At 48.5% G+C, this 22,527-nt stretch overlaps 1 protein-coding gene across 2 annotated transcripts; it reads left to right on the top strand.

Annotated features, from left to right (window-relative positions):
• Positions 1-9,935: 9,935 nt before the first annotated feature.
• Mydgf (myeloid derived growth factor) lies at positions 9,936-21,707 on the top strand. 2 transcript variants are annotated; one of them, XM_004865725.4, is made up of 6 exons: positions 9,936-10,175; positions 11,137-11,187; positions 16,487-16,548; positions 16,897-16,978; positions 17,771-17,843; positions 18,418-21,707. In XM_004865725.4, the coding sequence occupies exons 1-6, from the start codon at positions 10,002-10,004 to the stop codon at positions 18,495-18,497; spliced, it is 522 nt and encodes a 173-aa protein (XP_004865782.1). In that variant the 5' UTR covers positions 9,936-10,001; the 3' UTR covers positions 18,498-21,707. The 2 variants fall into 2 exon arrangements, with proteins under 2 accessions (XP_004865782.1, XP_004865783.1); XM_004865726.3 differs by lacking the exon at positions 11,137-11,187 and having other exon boundaries at positions 9,938-10,175.
• The last annotated feature ends 820 nt before the right edge of the window (positions 21,708-22,527 follow it).

The raw sequence follows: 22,527 nt of genomic DNA, 5'->3' as shown, positions 1-22,527 counted from the left end.
CAAGGGATGCAGCTTAGTGCCAAAGCCTTGGCACTTTAGTCCCCAGTTTCACTGCTACAAAAGACACCAGTACAAAAACTATAGCGCTGGATGTGGTGCCACGTACCTGCAATCACAGCACTCTGGAGGCTGAGGCAGGAGGATTGCCACAAGTTTGAATTGAAGCCAGCCTGGACTACATAGTGAGACTTGGTCTCCAAAACATACATATATATTTATTTTAGTGGCCACCAACATGTCTACCATATCTTTCCCTGAGCCGTCAATGCATATATGCCTGGCCACAAGTAGGTACTCACCCATGCCTTGAATTTTGCACATTAGCTTCTTAGCTGTACAGTAGTGCCTTATCGTGCTGCATTTATCTGATTCCATTGTGTAACTAAGCTCAGACTTATTTCCCCAATTCCCTGTCGAGGGACTCAACTGCCCTTATGGCACAAAAGTAGCCAGAGGTAAAATGTAAGTGAAGGTGTGTGGTTGTTGCCAGTAATTCTTTACAGGACCAGGCAGCCACCCAGATGTGACCTACAGGCCAGACTTGGCCATCCCCTGGTATAAAATGCCCTGAAACAAAAGTTGTGAATGCTTCAGGCTTCTGTGTGAGTCCATACGATAATTTCCTAGAATTGTCAAAGGCATATTCGAGGCAGGTGCGATGGCACATACCTTTCATCTCAGAATGACATCATTTGGGAGGCAGCGGCAGGAGGATAGCAAGTTTGGGGCCAGCCTAGGAATCTTAGCAAGACCCTGTCTCAAAATATGAAACAGCTGGAGATGGAGCTCAGTACAAAGCCCTGGGTACCACGCCAAAAAAAAAAAAAAAAAAGTACACATGCAACTTTGAAGAGTATTCCCAAATTGCCTTCCAAAAACAATCACCCTAAGAGAAATCGAGAGGGCCGGGGATTGAGCTCAGTGGCACCACACCTGCCTCACAAGCACAAGGTCCTGAGTTCGATCTCCAGTACCAAAAAGAAATCGAGAGTGTCTGTTCCAGTCCTTCACTACATGTCAGTAGTTCTTTCTCAGTTTCACAAGGAAAAGGCAGCATATCTAATTGGAACTCAGTTTTCTTCCATAGGGAGATATTTGCATATTTTCAGACATCTTCCCTAGTAATTTGTTCCTATCCTCTGCCCACCTGCCTCTTCCACCTACTGGTCTCATTGATTTGTGAGTGCTCTTTACATATGAAGGGAATCAATCCACTGTCAGACATGTGGTCAATCTTCATGTGTTCTACTGGCAGCAAGTTCAGCCAACACAGCTTTAAAATCATTCTGTTGGGAGGGAAAGAAAGTGTTACTCACTTAAAACACTGCAGGGCCAGGGATTTCGCTCAGTGGTTTCACCGCCTGCTGCGGAAGCGCAAGGACCCAAGTTCGATCCCCGGTACCAAAAAAAAAATGTAGAATCAGGTGAGGGAGGCCACAGTGAAAATCTACAGCCCATGGTAGTCCTGGGATGATATAAGGACCTCCAATAACATAAGGGAAATACAACCCCAACCTGTCAGATGCCTGATACACTGAGCTCATGTACTCTAAAATCAAAGAATGAATTCTAGGAACAACAGGGGTTAAGAGGAGGAAATATTTATTGAGGGATAGTTCCTGCCTGAGAATGGCAGGAGGGAGCCAGGAAAGTATGTTGCCCCTGAGCCCACTTCTCAGAGGAGATTTATAGAGGAAAGTCATGAGATGGGCATAAGGAAGGACATGACTATGGACGACCAATAAGATTACAAGTACAAGGGCCAGGGATTTAGCTCAGTGGTTTTGCCGCCTGCTGCGCAAGCACAAGGACCCGAGTTCGATCCCCGGTACCAAAAAAAAAGATTACAAGTACAGTGGACCCTTGACTTACAAACTCAATTTGTTCTTGAGGGCTGGTTGTAACTCAAGTTGGTCACTGAAGGCTCAGGCTCCTCTACACAACCTTCAGAGTCCCTCTCCTGTGTCCAGGCAGATCTCAGTGTCCTGAGAGAGACACTGGCCCAGGATTTCTCAGTTAACCCCACAAAGAAAAGGATGTAGTCATGTTCCTTCCAGAATTCTGTAAGGGTTTAATCTGTATCTGAGACCATCTGGAAGCACAAGTGGCCGGCTGGCATATGGGTCGTAACTGAAGACTTTGGTTGTAAGTTGAATCTAAAGTTCCGGTCATAACCCAAGGGTCCAGTGTACTTCCCCGAGGGAGGAACAATAATGACTGATACTCTAAATAGGCATCAGTCACCTGGGGGGGGGGGCAAAGACCCCCGACCCATCCCTTCCAGGAAAGGTCCTTGGTCTTTCCACCTACACTTGCTACATGACCTGCCTCTCCATTGGATCAGTATTGCCTAAGGGACTGTACAGTGGACCCTCAAGTTACAACTGGCCTGACACAAACAACTTGGGTTATGACCGGAATTTTTTTTTTTGTACCGGGGATCAAATTCGGGACCTTGTGCTTGCAAGGCAGGCAACTGAACCACTGAGCTAAATCCCAGGCCCAGGAATTTGTTTTAACTTACTGGTACCCCTTGAAATTTACATCTGCCCCATTTGTGCTCTCTTGACTATAAAGAGAAAACTCTGGTATTTGTGTGACCAGATCTTTATGACAGCTGACTCGTGAGCAGGAAGCAAGATTTTTGAAATGGCATCTTTGAATCCCTTCAGTGTGATTTTTGTGTTTATTTGAAGCCAAAAAAGGAAGAAGAAGAGGAAGGGGAGGGGGAGGAGGAGGAGGAGACGGCGGCTTGGGACTCAGAGTCTATATTCCTAGCACTCTGAGAGGCTGAGGCAGGAGGGTTTGAGCCCAGCCTGGGCAACTTAGCAACTTAGCAAGACCCTGTCTCAAAATAAAAAATAAAAACAGGCTGGGGATGTAGCTCAGTATAAAGACCCTGGGTTCAAGCCCCAATATGGAAAAAAAAAAAAGGAGAGAAAATATCCAGAGATATACAAAATATGCATTTTCAGTAGGAGATAGAAACAGGTCACAGCAACAGTACCTGCTTAGTGACAGATGCTGCCCACTACTGTGTTCCTCACAGTGACAGTCAAGGTTGGTGGTGAGGTCATGGGTCCAGGGCAGCCTCTGCAAAGAGGAAGAAATGTCCTACCACAAGGAGGTGGAGGCATGTTGGGTTGCTGCAGAAAGTCAAGTCCCTGCTGGCCATGGTGCTGCCTGTCATCCCAGCACTCAGAAGGCAGAGGCAGGAAGATCACCAAGAGTTTGAGCCCAGCCTGGGCTACATAGTGAGTTCAAGGCCAGCCTGGGCTACATAGCGAGACCCTGTCTCAAAAACACCAAAAAGAGGGCTGGGGATTTAGCTCTGTTGGTAACACGCCTGCCTTGCAAGTGCAAGGTCCTGAGTTCAATCCCTGGTACGTGTTGGGGGCTACTTAAGGGTGCTTTTGGGCCAGGGATTTAGCTCAGTGGTGGTGCCGCCTGCCTTGCAAGTGCAAGATCCCAAGTTCAATCCCCGGAACAACAACAGAAAAAAAGAAGTCGTCAAGCCCCAAGTTTACACTAACTATGAACAAGCAGGCCTCCTACACAAACCTCCTTCACTATTTGGGGCTCATTGTCCTCCTTCCTCCTGTCTCGGAATTAAGAGATCAATCCCTCAAAAGGTGCATGAGAGGGCCGGGGATTTAGCTCAGTGGCACCACACCTGTCTCAAAAGCACAGGTCCTGAGTTTGATCCTCGGTACCAAAAAAAAAGGTGCATTAGAGGCCAGCTTGGGGCTGCCTGTGACATCTTCCTTTGGGACTCTGTTCTTGCTAGTCCAGAAGGACTAGGAACATCTGCTTAACTCTTCACCCGAACCTGCAGTTTTCCTGAAATTTTAAGCAATTTATGATCAAAAGAATGGTGCACACCTGTAATCCCAGAAATCAGGAGGCTGAGTCAGGAGGATGGCTGTGAGTTTGACACCAACCTGGACTATATGTATAGTGAGACCCTGTCTCAACAAAACCAAACAAGGATGATTTCCTTCCAAAGCTGAAAACCTGGGGTTTCCTGATGAGATTCATGATGGGAACAGCTGATGCGAGATTATTTTCTTCTTAACTTTTCACTCTGAAATAATTTTAGGCTCCCAGAAATGTCACAGAAGTTGTATGGGGCTCTCTAACATCTTCTCCCAGCTTCAGGGAGCAGTGACCCCTTAAGGAGCAGAAGTGCAAGCTGATTTCTGAAGCCAGGAGGTCAGCTCTGCACGATGCCACGGGCCATCCCACCCCCGTGCCCTGCCCTCTGTGGTCCAGGATCTCAGGCTGCATCCTGTGATCCTGTCTCCTCAGATTTGCACGGTCCCTCACCTCTCTTCTGTGACATCTTCCCAGAGAACTGCCAGCTCTTTTATACAATGTCCCTTGGTTTGGTTTTGCCTGGCGATGAACTCATGAGACTGCAGTCATGCATTCCTGGCAGAACCCTGGAGGATTCTGGGATGTGCCCTTTCTCCAGGGGTCAGTGACTTGCTCTCATTATTACTGACATTAACACTGCCCACCACCCACCATAAAATAGCTATTTTTCTCTTTGTTGTGAATAAGTGCCTTAGGGAAAAATACTTACAGGCTATGCAAATATCCTGCTTCTCATTCTACTTTCTCCTACTCAATTTTTTTTTTTTTTGTACTGGGGATTGAACTCAGGACCTTGCACTTTCAAGGCAGGCGCAGTGCCACTGAGCTAAATCCCCAGTCTTCTCCTACTCAACGTTTTTTCAATAAAGAGAAAGTTTTGAATGAACAGCATTTTAGGTTGCAGTTCATTTTGATCTGAAAATGATTTCCATGGTGAAAAGAAAAAAAGTACCACTATTTTTATACATAGCAATACACTCAGTGAAATGTCAAGGAATTTATGTCCATTGACAGTCATCTACAAGTGTCGTTTGAACTGGCATCATGTAAAAATGAATAGACAACCAGGTGTAGTGGTGCATACCTGTAATCCCAGCACCTAGGAGGCTGAGGCAGGAGGATCACCACAAGTTCCAGCCAGACTGGGCAACATAGTGAGACCAGATCAGAAAAACCAAAAAATGAATAGGCAGGAAAAACATAAACATAAGGGAATATTTTCTTCTAATTTACTTATAAAAGTAACATTTAGTCAGGCATAATGGTGCATGCTTGTCATCCCAGCATTCTGGGAGGCTGAGTCAGGAGAATCACAAGTTTGAGCCTAGCCTGGGCCAATTGGTGGGTTAGGGACACACTGGCTCAAAATAAAAAAAAATTTTAAAGGCAGGGGATGTAGCTCAGTGTGCACGCCTTGAGTTCAATCCCCAGTTCCAGAAGGGGAAAAAGAAAAGATTATTTTTAAGAGTAAAGATTTATTTATTTATTTATTGTTAATAGCACAGCATTTATTGGTGCATTTTAAGCATACATAATGATGATAACACTCATCATAGGGAATTTGCAACTGTACATGGTACATCCCACCTCTTTTTTCCCTTTTACCTCCCTCCCCTCAAGCCCTTTCCCCTCCCTATGTACAAAGTTTTGTTTCCATTTTTTCCTTCTTTATTAACTTTTTAACTTACCCCTTCCTTTCTCCCTCCTTCCATGTTCCCCTTGCCATTTGAACATTTTCTTTCCATTTCCCAGTATCTATTATACATTTTAGTCCTTATTTTCACTTCTGGTTTCTCACACTAGAGAAACAATGTGGCATTTAAACATGTGTGTCCAATTTATTGCACTGAAGAGTATGGTATCAGGGTGCATCCATTTAGCTATAAATGTGTGAAGCTCATCCTTCCTTATGGCAGAGTAGTACTCCATCATATAACAAAAACCCCCATCTTCCTTATCCATTCGTCCGGTGATTGGCCTCTGGGCTGTTTCCAAGATGTAGTTATTACAAACTTTGCCGTTATACTCTTTGTTTTGTTTTTTTGTTTTTTTGGTACTAGGGATTGAACTCAGGTCCTTGCGATTGCGAGCCAGGCGGTAGAACCACTGAGCTAAATCCCAGGCCCACTGTGCCGTTATAAACATGGGTGTGCAGGGCCGGGGATTTAGCTCAGCAGTTCCACCACCTGCCTTGCAAGTGCAAGGTCCCGAGTTCAATTTCCCAGTACCAATAAATAAATAAATAAACTTGGTGTGCATATATCGTTGTGGTACGATGCTTTTAATTTTGTTTATTTATTTATTTACTTCGGGTACTGTGAATCAAACTTAGGGCCTCCGACTTGCGCAGGCAGGTGCTGTGCCACTGAGTTACATCCCCAGCCCAAGGAAATATATATATATTTTTTCTTTTCTTTTTTTTTTTGGTACCGAGGATTGAACCTGGGACCTTGTGCTTGCAAGGCAGGCAGCAGAACCACAGGAAATATATTTTTGAAAGATAAATTTTAAGTGAAAAGTAAGATCCCTTGTGTCTTTTCCACTCATTTTGACCTAGAATAGCAAAAACAATTCTGGGCAACAAAGGCAAGGCAGGGGGTATCACAATCCCTGACTTGAAATTATACTACAGAGTTACTGTGATAAAAACAGCATGGTAGGGCTGGGGATTTAGCTAAGTGGTTTCGCCACCTGCTGCGCAAGCGCAAGGACCCGAGTTCGATCCCTGGTACCAAAAATTTAAAAAATTTAAAAAATAAAAACAGCATGGTTCTGGCACAAAAAAAAAAAAAAAAAAAAAAAAAAAAGGACCCAGCAATCAATGGAACAGATTAGGAGAAACAACTCCAAACATACTCAGCCACCATATCTTTATTTTTTTCTTTTTCTTTATTTTTTAGTACTGGGGATCGAACTTAGGTCCTCATGGTTTCAAGGCAGGCAGTGGATGTTTTTTTGCTTTTTTTTTTTTTTTTTGGTACTGGGGATCGAACTCGGGTCTTTGTGCTTGCAAGGGAGGTGGTGGAACCACTGAGCAAAATCTCCGGCCCTGTTTTTTTGCTTTTTGAGACAGGGCCTCACTATGTAGTTCAGGGTAGCTTCAAATTCATGGCGATCCTCCTGCCTCAGCATCCAAAGTGCTGGGGTTACAGGCGTGTGTCATGCACCCAGCCAGCCATCTTATCTTTAACAAAGGAGTCAAACATTTCCCCTGGAAGAAAGTCTCTGGGCCGGAAGATTGAGCTTAGTGGCCCTATACCTGCCTCACAAGCGCAAGGTCCTTGTTAGGTGTTCCAACCCGCCCCCCTCCCCAAGAACAAGCTCCCTCCTCCCCCTCCCCCCTCTGTTCTCCTCCTTTAACTGCAAACAGGGAACTTCCACATAACAAAGACTTGACCCCTCCTAGTTAATGACCTCCTGGAGCCTGTCACTCCATCCCACCAGATGTTCCCATGTGATAGGGACTTCCTGGAGCCTGTAACTCCGTCTCCCAACCAGAATTTGTTGCTCTATGCCCTCACCACCATCACCCACCCCCATCAAAGGACTATGTGCTCTCCCACATACAAAAGCCACATATAAGCCTCCAGCTCAGCTCATGGGACGGCGGGTCTCCATTTTGTGAGCCAGTCCCAGCAGGTCGCCCCCAATAAAGGCTTGCTTGAACATTTGTGTCCCCCTCCTTTTCGGCGACCCTTTCAGTCCTGAGTTGGATCCCCAGTTCAAAAAGAAAAAGAAAGAAAGATAGTGTCTTCCATATAGGGCCCCAGGCCCCAGTTTCAATCCCCAGTACCACCAAAAAGAAATACATACATACATACATACATACATACATACATAGAGTGTTGGAAAAACTAGCTTTCCACATGCTGAAAATTAAAACTAGACCAATATCTTTCACAATCCACCAAATTAAAATCAAAATGGATCTAAATATCAAAACAGAAACACTAAATCTGCTAGTAGATAGAATAGGTAGAACTCTTGAAGACATTGGTGTAGGCAACGACTTTATGAACAAAACCCTGATGGCACAGGAAATATCACAAATCAACAACTGGGATCTCATCTCATTAAACCTTTGCACAGCAAAAGAAACCACCCACAGAATGAAGAGACAACCCTCACCGTGGGAAAAAATTTTGCCAGCTATTTCTCAACTAATATCTCGAATATATAAAGAACTCAAGCCAGTCATGGTGGTGCACATCTGTAACTCTAGCACTCAAGAGGCTGAGGCAGGAGGATCACTGAGAGGTTGAGGCCAGTCTGGGCTCCACAGTGACTTCAAGTCCAGCCTGAACTACACAATGAGACCCTGTCTCAAAAAAAAAACCTCAAGGGAGGCTGGGGATTTAGCTCATTGGTTCCACTGCCTGCCTCGAAAGTGCAAGGTCCCAAGTTTGATCGCCAGTACCAAAAAAAAGAAAAGAAAAACCTCAAGGGGCTGGGGATTTAGCTCAGCGGTACTGCACCTGCCCGGCAAGCTCAAGGTTCTGAGTTCGATTCCTGCCACCACCACCCCCAAAAAAACCCTAAAAATCAGACCCCCCACAAATTTAAAGACTCAATCCAAAAATGGACATCTGAATGAGCAGACACTTCTCAGATGAAGAAGCAGAGGCACCAAATAAAATGTTCAACATCACTGATCATTTGAGAGATGCAAATGAAAACAATGCTGAGATTCCATCTCACTCCAGAAAGAATGGCTGCTATCATGAAATCAATCAATAACATAAGCTGGAGCAGCTGTGGGGAAAAAGGAACTCTTCTCCACTGTTAGTGGAAGTGTAGACTGGTGCAAGCACTGTGGAAATCAGTGTGGAGATTCCTCAAAAACTAAAATTACAGGTTCCATTCAACCCAGCTATTCCCCTTCTTGGTATCTTCCCAAAAGAATTAAAAGCATCATAGTACAGTAATAAATGCACACCCATGTTTATAGCCACACAGTCTGTAACAGCTAAATCTTAGAAACAGCCCAAATGCCCATCAACCGATGAGTGGATAAAGATGTGGGGTTTTTTAATACAATGGAGTATTACTCTGCCATAAGGAAGGATAGGCTTGAGACATTTCTAGCTAAATGGATGGACCTTAAGACCATACGTTTAAGTGAGAAAAATCGGACACACGTGTGTAAATATTGCATTGTTTTTCTGGTATGAGAAACGAAAAATGGAAATAAGAAACAAAATAAGGATAATAGATATGGGGAAATGGAAAGAAAATGTTCAAATGAAAAGGGGAACAAGGGATGGGGCCAGGGGAAAGGAAAGAAAGGACAAGAAAAAAAGAATACAGTGCACCCTCGAGTTACAACCGGCCTGAGATAGGAACAACTTGGGTTAATTAGGTTAATAGGGAAGAATCATCTGCCTCTTGTTATGTATAGCATGTAACCAGTAAACATCCTGACCTAGCTGTATTGACTTACAATCAAGTTGAGTAACAACCAACCCTTGGGAACCAATTGAGTTCATAAGTCAAGGATCCACTGTAAAAAGAAAAAATGGAAACAAAGCTTTTGTAAATAAGGAGGGGAAGAGGAGTGGAAGGGAGGGGGACAATGGGAGAAAAAGAAGCAAGATATATCATGTAGAGGTATAAATTCTCTATGAGAGGGGCGGGGATTTAGCTCAGAGGTTCTGGCGCCTGCCTTGCAAGCGGAAGGACCTGAGTTCGATCTCCGGAACCAAAAAGAAAGGAATAAATTCTCTATGATGAATGTTATCATTATGTATATCTAAAATGTACCAATAGGGGCCGGGGATCTAGCTCAGTGGTTTCGCCGCCTACCTCGCAAGCGGAAGGACCCGAGTTCGATCCCCGGTACCAAGAAAAAAAAAGAAAGTAAAATGTACCAATAAAGGTTTTGCTTTAAAAAAAAATTACGAAGTGTTGTCTACTAATGACCAAAAGCTGACTTTGCTTTCATACATTCCAGGAGCACTAATTGTTAGAGAGGAATAACCAATCATTGCTGCCCCAAGCCCCGCCCCAACATGGCGCCCGGCAGCGGAAGGGGCGGGGCGCAAGGCTCACGAGGCCGCACAGAGGCCAACGTGTCCCTCGCCGCGCCTCGTCCGTCCCCCCACCCCTCTGCGGGACACAATCTCAAGATGGCGGCGCCCAGGGGAAATAGTGACGGCTGTGGTGGGGCCTGGTTTGCCGCGCTGCTCCTGGCGGCAGTGGCTCTGAGGCCGGCGGAGGCAGTGTCTGAGCCTACGACGGTGGCGTTTGACGTGCGGCCCGGTGGCGTCGTGCATTCCTTCTCCCAGAACGTGGGACCCGGGGTACGTGCCGTCTTTGCCCCAGTATCTGGCACCGGTCGGTGTGGGCGGAGGACTGGGGCCAGGGCGGGTCACTGACTCCGAGGGGTGGGGACTTCATGGGGGGGAAGAACTGAGACGAGGGGCTTCCCGGGAGGGGCGTGGTCTCAGCCTCGGGCCCCTCTCACCTGTCACCTGCGCTCGGCTTCCGGGAGGCGCCTGACTCTCGCGTGGGGGTGAAGGGGCTGGGAGCAGCGGCCGCAGTTCTGTGCCGCCCTCGTCCGCTCCTGAGGTCCCACGTCCTTGCCATCGAGGCTGGGAGGCCAGGCCCATCTTCTATGGAGCCAGCACACGTAGGCGTAGCCTACGGCTGGAAAAGCCTCTTTCTCGGCTTCTCTTTCCTGCTATAACAACTGTTTCCGTGGTTAACCCGTGTTGAACCCTTCCTTATAGCCAAGTGGTTTTCGAGGGGCATTATCTGTTAGAGCCATTTGACAGATGAGGAAGTAGCCGCTCGGGTTTTCATTTCCGGAGGGGTAGTGGCATAGACTTGTAATCCCAGCCCACGGGAGGCTAGGCTGAGGCAGAAGGATCCCCGCGAATTTGAGGCCAGCCTGAACTACGTAGGGAGAACTTTTCTCAAAAAACAGGGCCAGGGATTTAGCTCAGTGGTTCCGCAGCCTGCCTTGCAAGTGCAAGGACCCTGAGTTCGATCCCCGGTACCAAAAAAAAAAAAACAAAAAAGATTTTCTTTTGTCCGGAACCCCAGGTGTCTGCTTCCAAACCACCGTTCTAGCTTTTGATAGAGGGGTCATGGACTGTTTCTAATGACCCTGGAGCTCACTGGAAGGGGTAGCTACAGGTCTTGGTCTCCAGGAACATCAGCAGGATCTTTTTCCACTGCTGATTCTGCAGGCCCTGAGACCCTGTGCCTTTGGCCCTAAGGATTACCTCCTACCAAGCCTTTTTTTCTGCCCTTTTCTAGGACAAATTTACCTGTACATTCACTTATGCATCTCAAGGAGGGACCAATGAGGTGAGTTGTTCAGAATCCCACAATGCTTGTTCTGCAGAGACACTGTCCAGGGAACAGTGCACCCTGGGCGCTGCAGTGGACACATTGAACCACTCTTGCTTAGAGAGAAGGGGACGGAGAAGTGCTTCTATTAAACAGCAACACCAGATGCTGCCCTTTTTGTTCCACAGAACAAGTAGGGGTCTAGACGAAAGGAACAATGTGGGATGTGATTCTGCTGGCCCCTTCCCCTCTGTTAGGGTTGTATTCATTTTCTCTGTATCACAATCCCACAAACAACACCGTGTACACTCCAAGCACTCTTGGAAGGCCGAAGGAGCAGAATCATAAGTTCCAGGCCAGCCTGGGCAACTTAGTGAGACCTTGTCTCAGAATAATAAATAAAATACGGGCTGGGGATGTAGTTTAGCACAAAGACCCTGGGTTCTCTCCCCAGTACCATGGGGGTTTTTGTTTGTTTTGTTTTTGTTTTTTTGAGACAGGGTCTTGGTGTGTAGTTGAAGCTAGGCTTGAACTTACTATGGAGCCCAGGCTGGCTTCAAACTCATGGTGATCCTCCTGCTTCAGCCTCCCAAGTGCTGGGATTACAGGTGTGTGCCACCATGCCTGCTTCCAGTACAATGTTTTAAGAAAAATAGTATGTATTGTCCTACAGTTCCTTTTTAAAAAATTTGCTTCCTGTTATATTTATTTATTTTGAGACAGGGTCTCCCTGTGTAATTTAGGATGGCCTTGAACTCACAGCCATCCTGGCTCAGCCTCCCGAGTACTGGGATTATGGGCATTCTCCTCCAAGCCTAATTGTATGACAGTTTTTTGTTTTGTTTTGTTTTGTTTTGTTTTTGTACCGGGGATCGCACTCTGGTCCTTGGCTTTCGAGGCAGGTGGCAGAACCACTGAGCTAAATCCCTGGCCCTGTATGACAGTTCTATAGGACAGAGTCTGGGTCTGCTCGGCAGAACTCCAGGTGTACCCCCCACCCCCCTACCCCTGGACCCTTATCTGCAGCCTCTGCGGGGAAGACCTCTTTCCAGCTCTTCAGACTGTTGACAGAATTCAGTTCTCTGCACTTGGAGGTCAGGATTGTGATTCCTTGCTGGGTGTTGTCTCCAACCAGCAGCAAAGAAGGGAGTAAAGTGATGATATGTTAGACAGCAGGGCGAGGTGAGTGCTTGCCAGCTTTTAGGGGACCTCATGTCGAGGAGAGCAGGTGGCCTGGAGCTGAGAACAAGGAACCAAATTGTTTTGTTTTGTTCTAGTTTTTGCTCTTTTGAGACAAGGTATCACTTGGAGTTGAGGCTCTCCCTGAACTCAGTATCCAGCCCAGCCTGGGCTCTAACTTGAAGCTCTCCTTCTGCCTCACCCTCCCAAATGCCTGGGTAGGAACTGAATTCTGCCACAACACAGGAGCCTGGAGAGGCCCTGAGCTGCAGCTGAGAGCTGTCAAGTCAGTGCCTTGGTTTGGCCCTGTGAGACCAAGCAAAGGACCCAGCATGCCAGGCCTGGGTTCTGCCCTGCAGAACTGTGAGCTCAGAAACGGGAAGGTTTTTAAGCTGCTAAATTTGTAGCAATTTACACAGTATCGTGGGTTGAGAGGTGGCCCCCAGAAAGATAGCTGTATGTCCTGACTCCCAGAGCCTGTGCACAGGGCCTCATTTAGGAAAAGCATCTGTGTTAGTGTGGGGAAGAAGGTATCCTGGAATACCCAGGTGGGCCCTGAATTGATCTGCGCGAGAGAAGCAGAGAAGAAGCTGGGTGTTGGTAGCACACACCTGTCATCCTAGCACCCCAGGAGGCTGAGGCAGGAGGATCACAAGTTCCAGCCCAGCCTGGGCAACTTAGCAACTCAGCGAGACCTGATCTCACAGAGTTGGGGATAGAGCTCAGAACAAAGGCTCTGGGTTCAATCCACAGTACCACAACAAAAAAAGCTCTACAGTGGAGCTGGTCTGCGCAGACAGACACAGAGACACAGAGACTGGAGTGGTGTGGCCACAAGCCCAGGGATGTGGGGCCACTGGAAGCTGGAAGAAGCAGGAAGGACCATGCCCTGGAGCTTCCAAGGGAGTGCAGCCTACAGCCCCCTGATTTGGGGCTCCACTTCTGGAGCCATGACAGTATGAATTCACATCTGCTGCTGGGTGTGGGCTGGTTCGTGTCAGCAGCTCCAGGAAACCCTTCTGTCATAACACCCCAGTGGGCATGGAGCACGGATGAGTACCTGGATTACCCTGGAGCTGCCTCATGCGGGGTCTGGAGAGGTCAGCAGCTCAGAAGGGGCACAGCCACAAGACAGACCTGGGCCTCCTGAGGTCAGGAAGGACACGCATCCACGGGAAGGGGAGGGTCTGTACGACAGAGGTCAGGGATTGGGACAAAATGTCAGGAAGCACCGCCCCGACTCCAGCTGGCCCAATGTAATGCAATCTTGAGATGGACGCCGCCTGGGAGCCCCACAGGGCTCTACCTGAGGACACTCCAAGCAGGTCCAGCTCCTGGGAGCTGCTGCCACCTCCCCCCGGGAGGGAGTGTCAGGACTGGGCTTTCCCCCAGATGCTGGAGATGCTGGGGCAGGTTGTGATCTCTGGTGCTCCCAGGCACTGCAGGTGTGGGGCAGTGTCCCCAGCCTCAACCCGCTCAGCCAGGAGTTCCCCCGGGGTGACAGCCATGGATGATGTCTCAGACAACTGCTGGGGACCAGCCACCCAGGCTTGGTGGTGCCTCTGTCACTGCTGAATGTGGCTGGTGACCAGAATCCGTGGGCCCTGTGTCCTTGCCAGCCGACGTGTTGTGACTAGAGTCTGGACAGGTTCTTCACAGATTAGTGGGTTGTTTAAGGTGGCAGCACCAGGATGAGATGTGCCCAGGCCTGGGCCTGCCATGTTGGCCCTTAAGGAAAGAGGTTTCCAATAAGGGGGCCTCCTGGGAATCGAGGAGCCGGGGCTAGGTTTGCAGCTGAGTGCTACCCACACAGGCAGCTGAGTGAGAGACTCCAGTGGAGGGGAAGCAGAATTTAGTCCTTTTTTTGATTTCTTTATCTTTTTGTTTGAGACAGGGTCTTGTTGAGTCACTAAGTTTCCCAGGTTGGGTTCAAACTTGGGATGCTCCTGCCTCAGCCCCCAAGTGCTGGGATGGCAGGCGTGTGCCACCACACCCAGCATGAGGTGCATTCCTCAGCTCTGCTTCCTCTCAGAGGTCTTTCTCAGGCGCTCCTGAGTGGTTGGCAGCCACAGGCAGGGGGACCATTCAGGTGAGGCCAGCCCTGCAGTGCACAGTGTAGAGGTGCAGGGAGGTGCAGCTGCTTTGGGGAGCATAGCACGAAGCCTTAGGGTTCATTGTCCCCCTGCCCTTCTACCCCAGAATCCCACCCCTTGGCCTGCTCTGCCTCCCTGGAATGACTTGGGACCTTGCAGACTCAGCTGGAAATGCTGAGGCAGGGCCTTCCGTGCTCGCCAGCACGTGGGCACAGCCATGTCCATCCCCAGGCAGAGGGACACGTGTGGACGGGCCCTGAGGACGCCGTGCTCGGTGAGAGACGCCAGACACGGAGGACACAGCGTGGACTCTGGTGGGTTCAGCGCTCTGGACTGAGCTGGACAAGAGAACTGAGTCAAGAGGAGGCAGCTAAATCAGCTTCTGTTTCTGTGAATAGAAGGAAGCCCAGCGGGGTGACACACGCCTGTCATCCCAGCTGCTTGGGAGGCTGAGGCAGGAGGACCACCAGTTTGAGGACAGCCTGGGCAGTTTAGGGAAACCCTGTCTGGAAATGAAAATGAGAAAAGGGCCGGGAGTGCAGCTTAGTGGTGCCCGTTTCTTTAGCATGCATGAGGCCCTGGGTTCCACTCCCAGCACTGCAGAAAACTAACAAAAAGAATCAGTGGGCCAGGATCTCACACCTGCTGTCTTCAGCGCTCTGACTCAGAGTAGCCCTACCCGTGACATGTTTCAAGGAGGCGTGTCCTTGGCTCCTGCCGAACACAGTGCGGAGCTGCACAAGCGAAACGAGTGCTCTCTCCTCTCGGGGCACCACAGGCACCCCAGCTGCGTGCTGGAGCCCCGCGGGTGGATGGCTCTTCGAGGCAGGTCTGCAGGGTGGGTTGGGTCGGGTGCCCAGGAGCTCACAGGACCCAGCCAGCTCCCAAAGGATAGGGGTGGGGGGTGTCCCAGCCAGGTGGGGGACACGCGGCAACTCTGTGGTGACAGAGCCCCATGGACCAGTATGTCAGCCTGGATGTGACTGGGTCTTAAGAAAAAGTGGTGGGCACGATAGTTTCACAATTACGTGGATCCGAATCTGTTTTTGTGGATTGAGATTCTAATCTACCCCAGAGAAATGGCATCTTCTTTGTTCTCAAGAAGTAGAATAGAATATTACCTGCTGTGGTGGTGCATGCCTGTGATCCCAGGACTCAGGAGGCTGAGGCAGGAGGATCCCCACAAGTTCCCGGCCAGCCTGGGCTACTTAGGGATACCCTATCTCAAAAAAAATCGAATAAATAACAACAGCAGCTGGCATGCATGTGCCATGTGCTGTGCCCCCCCCCCCAGTTCAGCCAGCAATAAGTTCCTAGAGCCAGGGTGAGCGGGCCACCCTCACACCTCCCTGTAAACTGCTCCTGAGCCCCCTGCATCTGCCCTGAGGCCATGGTCAGGTTCAAAGCACAAGACTGCTCGGAGGGGTGCCTGGTTTTGTTGTGTTTTGTTTTCTTCTCTTTTTGCAGTACTGGGGATGGAACCTAAGGCCTTTGCACTGAGCTACATCCTGGCCCTTTATTATTTTTTATGTTGAGACGGGCTCCCTAAGTTGCGCAGGCTTGACTGGAACTTGTGAACCTCCTGCCGAGCCTGGATCTTTTTTTTTTTTCCTTGTACCGGGGATCAAACTTGGGGCCTTGCACTTGTAAGGCAGGCAGCAGCACCACTGAGCTAAATCCCCAGCCCTGAGCCTGAGACATTTTGATTGCACTGTCTCAGCCCCCACACAGTGTGTCAACAGTGGGGCCCCTGACCCGAGGGAGGCCTCTGTCTCTCCTCCTGGGTGAGCTGGACATCTTTCCTCGTGTCACAGAACCATTCCTGCTCCTGACGATTGGGCCTGGATCGGGCAGGTTCTCGGGAGAGGTCCCATGACCCTTGGGGAAGGTGTGGAGTGGGCAAGGTCCCAGGGCCTGGATGGGCCAGCCCTGATTGGGACTAGAAGACACAGAGAGGGTCCCTGGCCTGCGGAGGAGGTAAATCCTGCAGTACTGGGGAGCCCAAGGGTGCAGTCGTTCCCCGCTTACCCCTGCCCTCTCTACAGCAATGGCAGATGAGTCTGGGCACCAGCGAGGACCACCAGCACTTCACCTGCATCATCTGGAGGTGAGTGCAGCCCATGAGCACAGGGTGCCCTCGCTGTGGTACAGGCCCTGCTCCTTTTCCTGGCCAAGTAATATTCCAAGTAGGACTGTGCATGCTTAGATCCCTTGGGCTGGAGCAGACAGGGAGGCCTGGAGCAGAGGTCCAGATGGTGCCAGGCTGCTCAGAAATGAGGCAGCCTTGGGGCCCTGGCCACCAGTGGGGCTGGGGGAGGGAGGGAGGAGTGGAGGACACAGGTGTCCATGGGGAAGTTGGCAGGGTGGGCTCAGCCAGGCACCTGGGGCTGGTGCAGGTGTGGGGACTGCCCATCCCAGCAGGGCTCTCGGGACTCAGACCACTGCCTCCCTTCAGGCCCCAGGGGAAGTCCTACCTCTACTTCACCCAGTTCAAGGCCGAGGTGCACGGTGCTGAAATCGAGTATGCCATGGCCTATGTGAGTCCAGCTCTGTGTGGGGGTTTGGGGGCCGGATGTGGTTCCAGGGTGGGGCCCGCACTCCTCGGCTCTCAGGCCCTCAGGCAGGCCAGCTTCTGCAGGCAACCTGGGCAGCACCTCTGCTGACCTCCTTACCCTAAGGCTCCACGAGAGTCTGGTGCCTGGACAGGAGAAGCCCCCACCCTGCCCTGGCCAGAGCCACCACAGCCACACCCCTACACTGGGCTCAAACAGGAAATGACTGCTGTTCATCCAGGTTCAACCAGGGAAACAAACATGAAGAGATTATAGCTGCCAGGCGGAATGGCACATGCCTGTCATCCTAGGTACTTGGGAGGCTGAGGCAGGAGGGTTCCAAGTTGAAGCCCAGCCTGGGCAATTTAGCAGGATCCTGTCTCAAAACTGAATAGGGGAGGGCTGGGGGTTTAGCTCAGTGGTTCTGGCACCTGCCTCACAATTGCAAGGTCCCGAGTTTGATCCCCGGTACCAAAAAAAAATTAAACAGGTCTGGGGTGTGGCTCAAATTTGTGATCTTCCTGCCTCAGCCTCCCAGAGTGCTGGGATGACACATGCATCACCACACCTGGCAGAGTCTGAAGCTTTTGCCAGGTGACTCTCTGAGGTAGCTGAACCAGCTGCTCCTGTTCCCTCCTCTCCCAAGAGCTCGGGAAAGTCCCTCTGGGACTCAGCAGCTCACCTGGCATTAGTCTGCCCCTCTGCAGAGCAGACTGAGCGCTTCTGTTCCCAATTGGATGGTGACTTCCAGTAAAGGCCCTGCTTGTTCCCTTCCAGTCGAAAGCTGCGTTTGAAAGAGAAAGTGACGTTCCCCTGAAAAATGAGGAATTTGAAGTGACCAAAGCAGCAGGTTGGTAAAGATGGAGCCAGAGCATGGGGACGCACGCCTATCATCCCAGTTCTCTGGGAGGCTGAGGCAGGAGGGTTCAAGTTCCAGCCTCACTTGGGCAACTTAGCAAGACCCTGTTGCAAAATAAGTGAAAAAAGGCACTGGGAATGTAGCTCAGTGCGAAGGCCCTGGATTCCATCCTCAAGACCTTCCCCGAAAAATGTAAAATGCCTTTCCAAGGCAGGCCTCTGTGAACTGCTTCACCTGATTGGGCTGCGACCTCATCATCAGTTGGTTAATCCCTCAGTGGGGTCAGTGCCCTCATGGCCCACTCATGCCCCTGGGCCCCAGCTCTCAACTCTGCCACACAGGGGACCCAGCCTTCTGTGCCTGGCTCTTTGGGGGTTGCTTCATTTAAACCACCCCTCAGCCTTATGCCTCCAGCCCGCTGTCACCATCCTGGTCCAGTCTTTCCCCATTCCTGACCTGGCACAATGACCAGGACCCATCCCACCTTGTGCCCCCTGTGGCTCCCACCGGCCCCAGACTGAAGACCCTGCCTGTGTCACACACTGACTGTTCTTGTTCCCTGCAGTGGCCCACAGGCCTGGCGCCTTCAGGGCTGAGCTGTCCAAGCTGGTGATCGTGGCCAAGGAAGCCCACAGCGAGCTGTGACCAATGGCAACGCCGAGAACACTGGCAGGTGGGGCTGGTCTCTTGGGGACCCTTGGTGTCTACCTGCACCAGTGGCCCTACTCAGCCAGCGGCTGTGTGCAGAGAAGCCACCACCCACCATGCTTGTGAACTGCGTCCCAGCCCTGTTCCTCAGCCCCAGCATGGGGAGGTGGACCAAGGACACCCAGGGCTCCTGAAGCCAGCCCAGGTCTCCGGGGGACCTGCCAGGCACTGGGAGCCTCCAGGACTCGACCCCACCATCACCCAGGGGACCTCGTTTGAGATGAACTGGGAAGACATCAAGTTTTCTTTCATATTTAAATAAATAACAAAAGAAAATAGCCACCCATCCAGGCCCTCCTGGGGCCTCTGTGAGGGCAAGACGTGAAGAAGGCAGCAGCCAGCACATCCTCCCAGCCCCACATCATGCTAAAGAGAGGCGTCACTTTTGTTTCATTCTCTGGTGCTCTTTTTTGTTTTTATTTTTTAATTGAATCTCAAATTTACAAAAGAGTCCAGGCAGACTAGATGGCCCAGCAGGGGACAAGGACAGTTACATACCTTGATCTGGCCTGCACATTTGAGGGCACAGAGGTTCACCTGGGGCCAGGGCTTTCGGGACATCAGAATGTGAGTTGGTTCTTCGTATCCTTTGGCCTTCTCACTTAGGCTTCTTTCTAGGAAGACATTCACACCATTCTTGGCCCTTTTCCAAAGAACTGTGTACCACATTATACCCCAAACTGCTCTTCACTGTAGAGGCCTGATGCATGTGCACTGTGAAAATTCTCATTACAGGTAGGCAGACATTCCAGTGGGAACAGCCATACTCCGTTCCCTGTGTATGTCTAGTTGATACCCAAACAATGAAAGATCTAACTGCTTGCAGTTACAAACAGCATTTTATGTAGGGCATAACATTGGGTTACAATAATCCATCTTATACTTTTCTACTGTAAATTTGTAATTTAGTGTAATGGTAGCTGGCTGTGCATCTCAGTAGCTGTGCCTGAGGATACAGGAGTCAATCTTGGTGTTTACCTACTTGGGTAAGCAAGGTCTCTACACTGCATGTGTGGAAAAGTGTAAACCAGGATTTTTACCCACAATACTCATAACAGATTTTGCATATGTTTGCCTGAGCATCATGGGTAAAATACACCCACTAAACATGTATTTTACCATAATGGAATGGTGTGACATAATAATTGCACCTGGGGAAAGCAAAAGCCAATTTGTCCATTCACCCACTTGGCAGACAAATGGCAAGGTGTGTATAGGAGCTCCAAAGCAGCAACAGTTTTAATGTGCATTTAGGATTTGTCTTTTTTTTTGGTACCGGGGATCAAACTCGGGACCTTGCGCTTGCAAGGCAGGCACCGGAACCACTGAGCTAAATCCCCGGCCCAAGGATTTGTCTTTTTTAAAAACTTGATTTTTCTGGTAGGAGTAGCCCAATTCACTTCAATGGTACATGAAAAACCAAATTTGCAAGTTTTTCAGGAGGTCAAAAGTGAATCATCAGATTACTCATGCATAAATGATGATAATGACTTTGATGTTGGCCTTGTGACCCATAGTTCCTGTGACAGGGAAATGGAGCAAGAATTGATTGATACACAGGAAATATAGACCTTCTTGATTCAGATGATGAAGAAAACAGCAATTTGAGTACTTTTGTTTTCTTTAGTACATATTTGAATAGTCAAAATGGTCACACAACCAAGTGGAACAATGCAATGTTAGAACTAGGCCTGAAAATACAGTGAGGATCTTGGCAGGGATAAAACCTATTGGATGGAATGCCAGCACTGCCATTCAATGAAACACTGCAAGATGTGAAATGCACAGATACTGAAATACAAGTAAAACATTCCGTATGCACCAATAGCAATACTGAAAAATGTGTTTATTCTGACACCTCACTAGCTGAACTGAAAGCAATTATAGGGCTTTCTCATGATAATTGCAGGAATGTAAAAGACAGCAGCCATGGGTGTGGGCTTGAGGTTTGTAGAATAATTGACAGAAAAGATTTGGTTTCCTTCAAAATGGCCTGAGGTTTAATGACAAAACTACCCAACGAGATGGCTGCTTTGCTCATGGAGAGATTTGTGGGTAATTGTCAATGTACACACATGATTACATCTGAATACATGACTACTGATGAACATCTTGCAGCATTTCATGGTTCCCGTAGCTTCAGGCAGTATACGCCAAAAGAACCCTTCAAAATGTGGCCTAAAACTTTATGCCCTTGTAGATGCAAAGATTCATTATGCTTTCAATTTAGAAATTTATCCTGGAGGGCTGGGGATTTAGCTCAGTGGTTCCCCCGCCTGCATCGAAAGCAGAAGGTCCTGAGTTCGATCCCTGGTACCCAAAAAAAAAATTCTCTTGGAGGATTGGTACTGGAACTCATAAGAGATCACTTATAGCAGAGGAAAAACAATGTTTTTTTCCATGGGATTATGCAAAAACAATTGTGGACCACACTGGTGAGCTGACGTGAACAGGCAGGCGTAACATCACAAAGACCTACTGTAACAACAGGAAAACCAAAAAGATGTCAACTGTGCCCTACAAGAAAGGACAGGAAAACAGAACATCCATGCTATCAGTGTAAGCAATACCTGTGCATGGAACATGCAGTTTTCATGGGTGAAGACTGCCTTGGGTATGGCAGTTGAAGCAGATGTTTTCTATAGAGTTGATACTTTCATTGTAGTTCATACAGGTATTTCTGATGTTATCTTTTAGGGTTTGTAAGTACACAGCTGATGTGAAAATGTTGATGTTTATTCAGAATGCACAACACATATTAAGAATTTAGGGGCTCCACTCTTTGTTAAGAGGCAGCCTGGCAGATTGTTCCTTCTTAATAAAGGCTTGTGGTTAAAAAAAAAAAAAAAAAAAAAAAAGAATTTAGGTCCGGGGATTTAGCTCAGTGCAAGCACAAGGTCCTGAGTTTGATCCCAAGTACCCCCAAAATTAATACTTTATTTTATTGATATTTTATGTTCCTGTTAACTACACGTTGTATAATATAAGAACCTCCTGACAAAACAGCAAGACCAGTGAGATGTCAAGTATGCCCTACAAAAAGCAAAACACATGTGCTGTCGGTGTGATACGTGTGTGAAGTATGCTGTTATGTGTTAAGACTGGCTGGAGTGTGATAATTGAAGTAAAATGTTTTTTTTTGGTGGAGCTCTATTGGTATTATTGTAGTTCATATAGGAATTTATTTCTGTTTTTGTTTTTTTTGTTGTACCAGGGATTGAACTCTGGACCTTGAGCTTTTGAGGCAGGTGGCAGCACCACTGAGCTAAATCCCTGGCGTATTTCTATTATTTTTTAGATTTTGTACACTCAAAAAACAGTCGATGTTGAAAATTTTGATGCATTTTAAAAATAATGGATATTAAAAATTCAATACTTTCTTTTTTTATTTTTTTCCTGTTAAGTACTCATTGTTTAATGTAATAAAACTCAAAATTAAAATTAGTAATTCATCAATAGAAATATTTTAAAGAATATACGTGGGCATTATACACCCACAGTAATACGCCTTTAAGACAAAATTGGCGTTATGCTCCTTAAGATCAGCCTTTGACCTCTGCCTGGGCAGGGTGGGACAGTAGGAAGAGGGCCTCTCAGTGACAGAAAGCTTTTGGCTTTTTCAAGAGCAGAACCTGGGTGTAGGGGCACATGCCTGTCATCTAGCGCTCTAGGAAGCTGAGGCAGGAAGATCACTAGTCCAGCCTAGGCAACTTAGTAACTTAGTAAGACCCTATCTCAAAAAGGGTTGGGCCTAGGATGAAGCTCAGTGGCGCCGTACCTGCCTGGTAAGTGCAAGGTCCTGAGTTCAATCCCCGGTACTGGAAACAAATTTCAAAAAGGGTTGAGGAGGATGTAGCTCAGTTGAAAAAATCTAGCTAGTTCCATCTCTAGTATTGAGGAAGAAAAAAAAAAAGCGGAAAGCTCCTCTCCTGTCATCTGCAGCAGCAGGCCAGGGAGACAAGAAGGC

The sequence above is a fragment of the Heterocephalus glaber genome, unplaced genomic scaffold (genome assembly GCF_053883595.1).
Source record: "Heterocephalus glaber isolate CG9 unplaced genomic scaffold, H.glaber_assembly_v1.0 deba00001760, whole genome shotgun sequence".
In the NCBI taxonomy this organism is placed as follows: domain Eukaryota; kingdom Metazoa; phylum Chordata; class Mammalia; order Rodentia; family Bathyergidae; genus Heterocephalus; species Heterocephalus glaber.
Note: the sequence above shows the minus strand (reverse complement) of the source record. Positions and strands in the feature narration are given on the sequence as shown.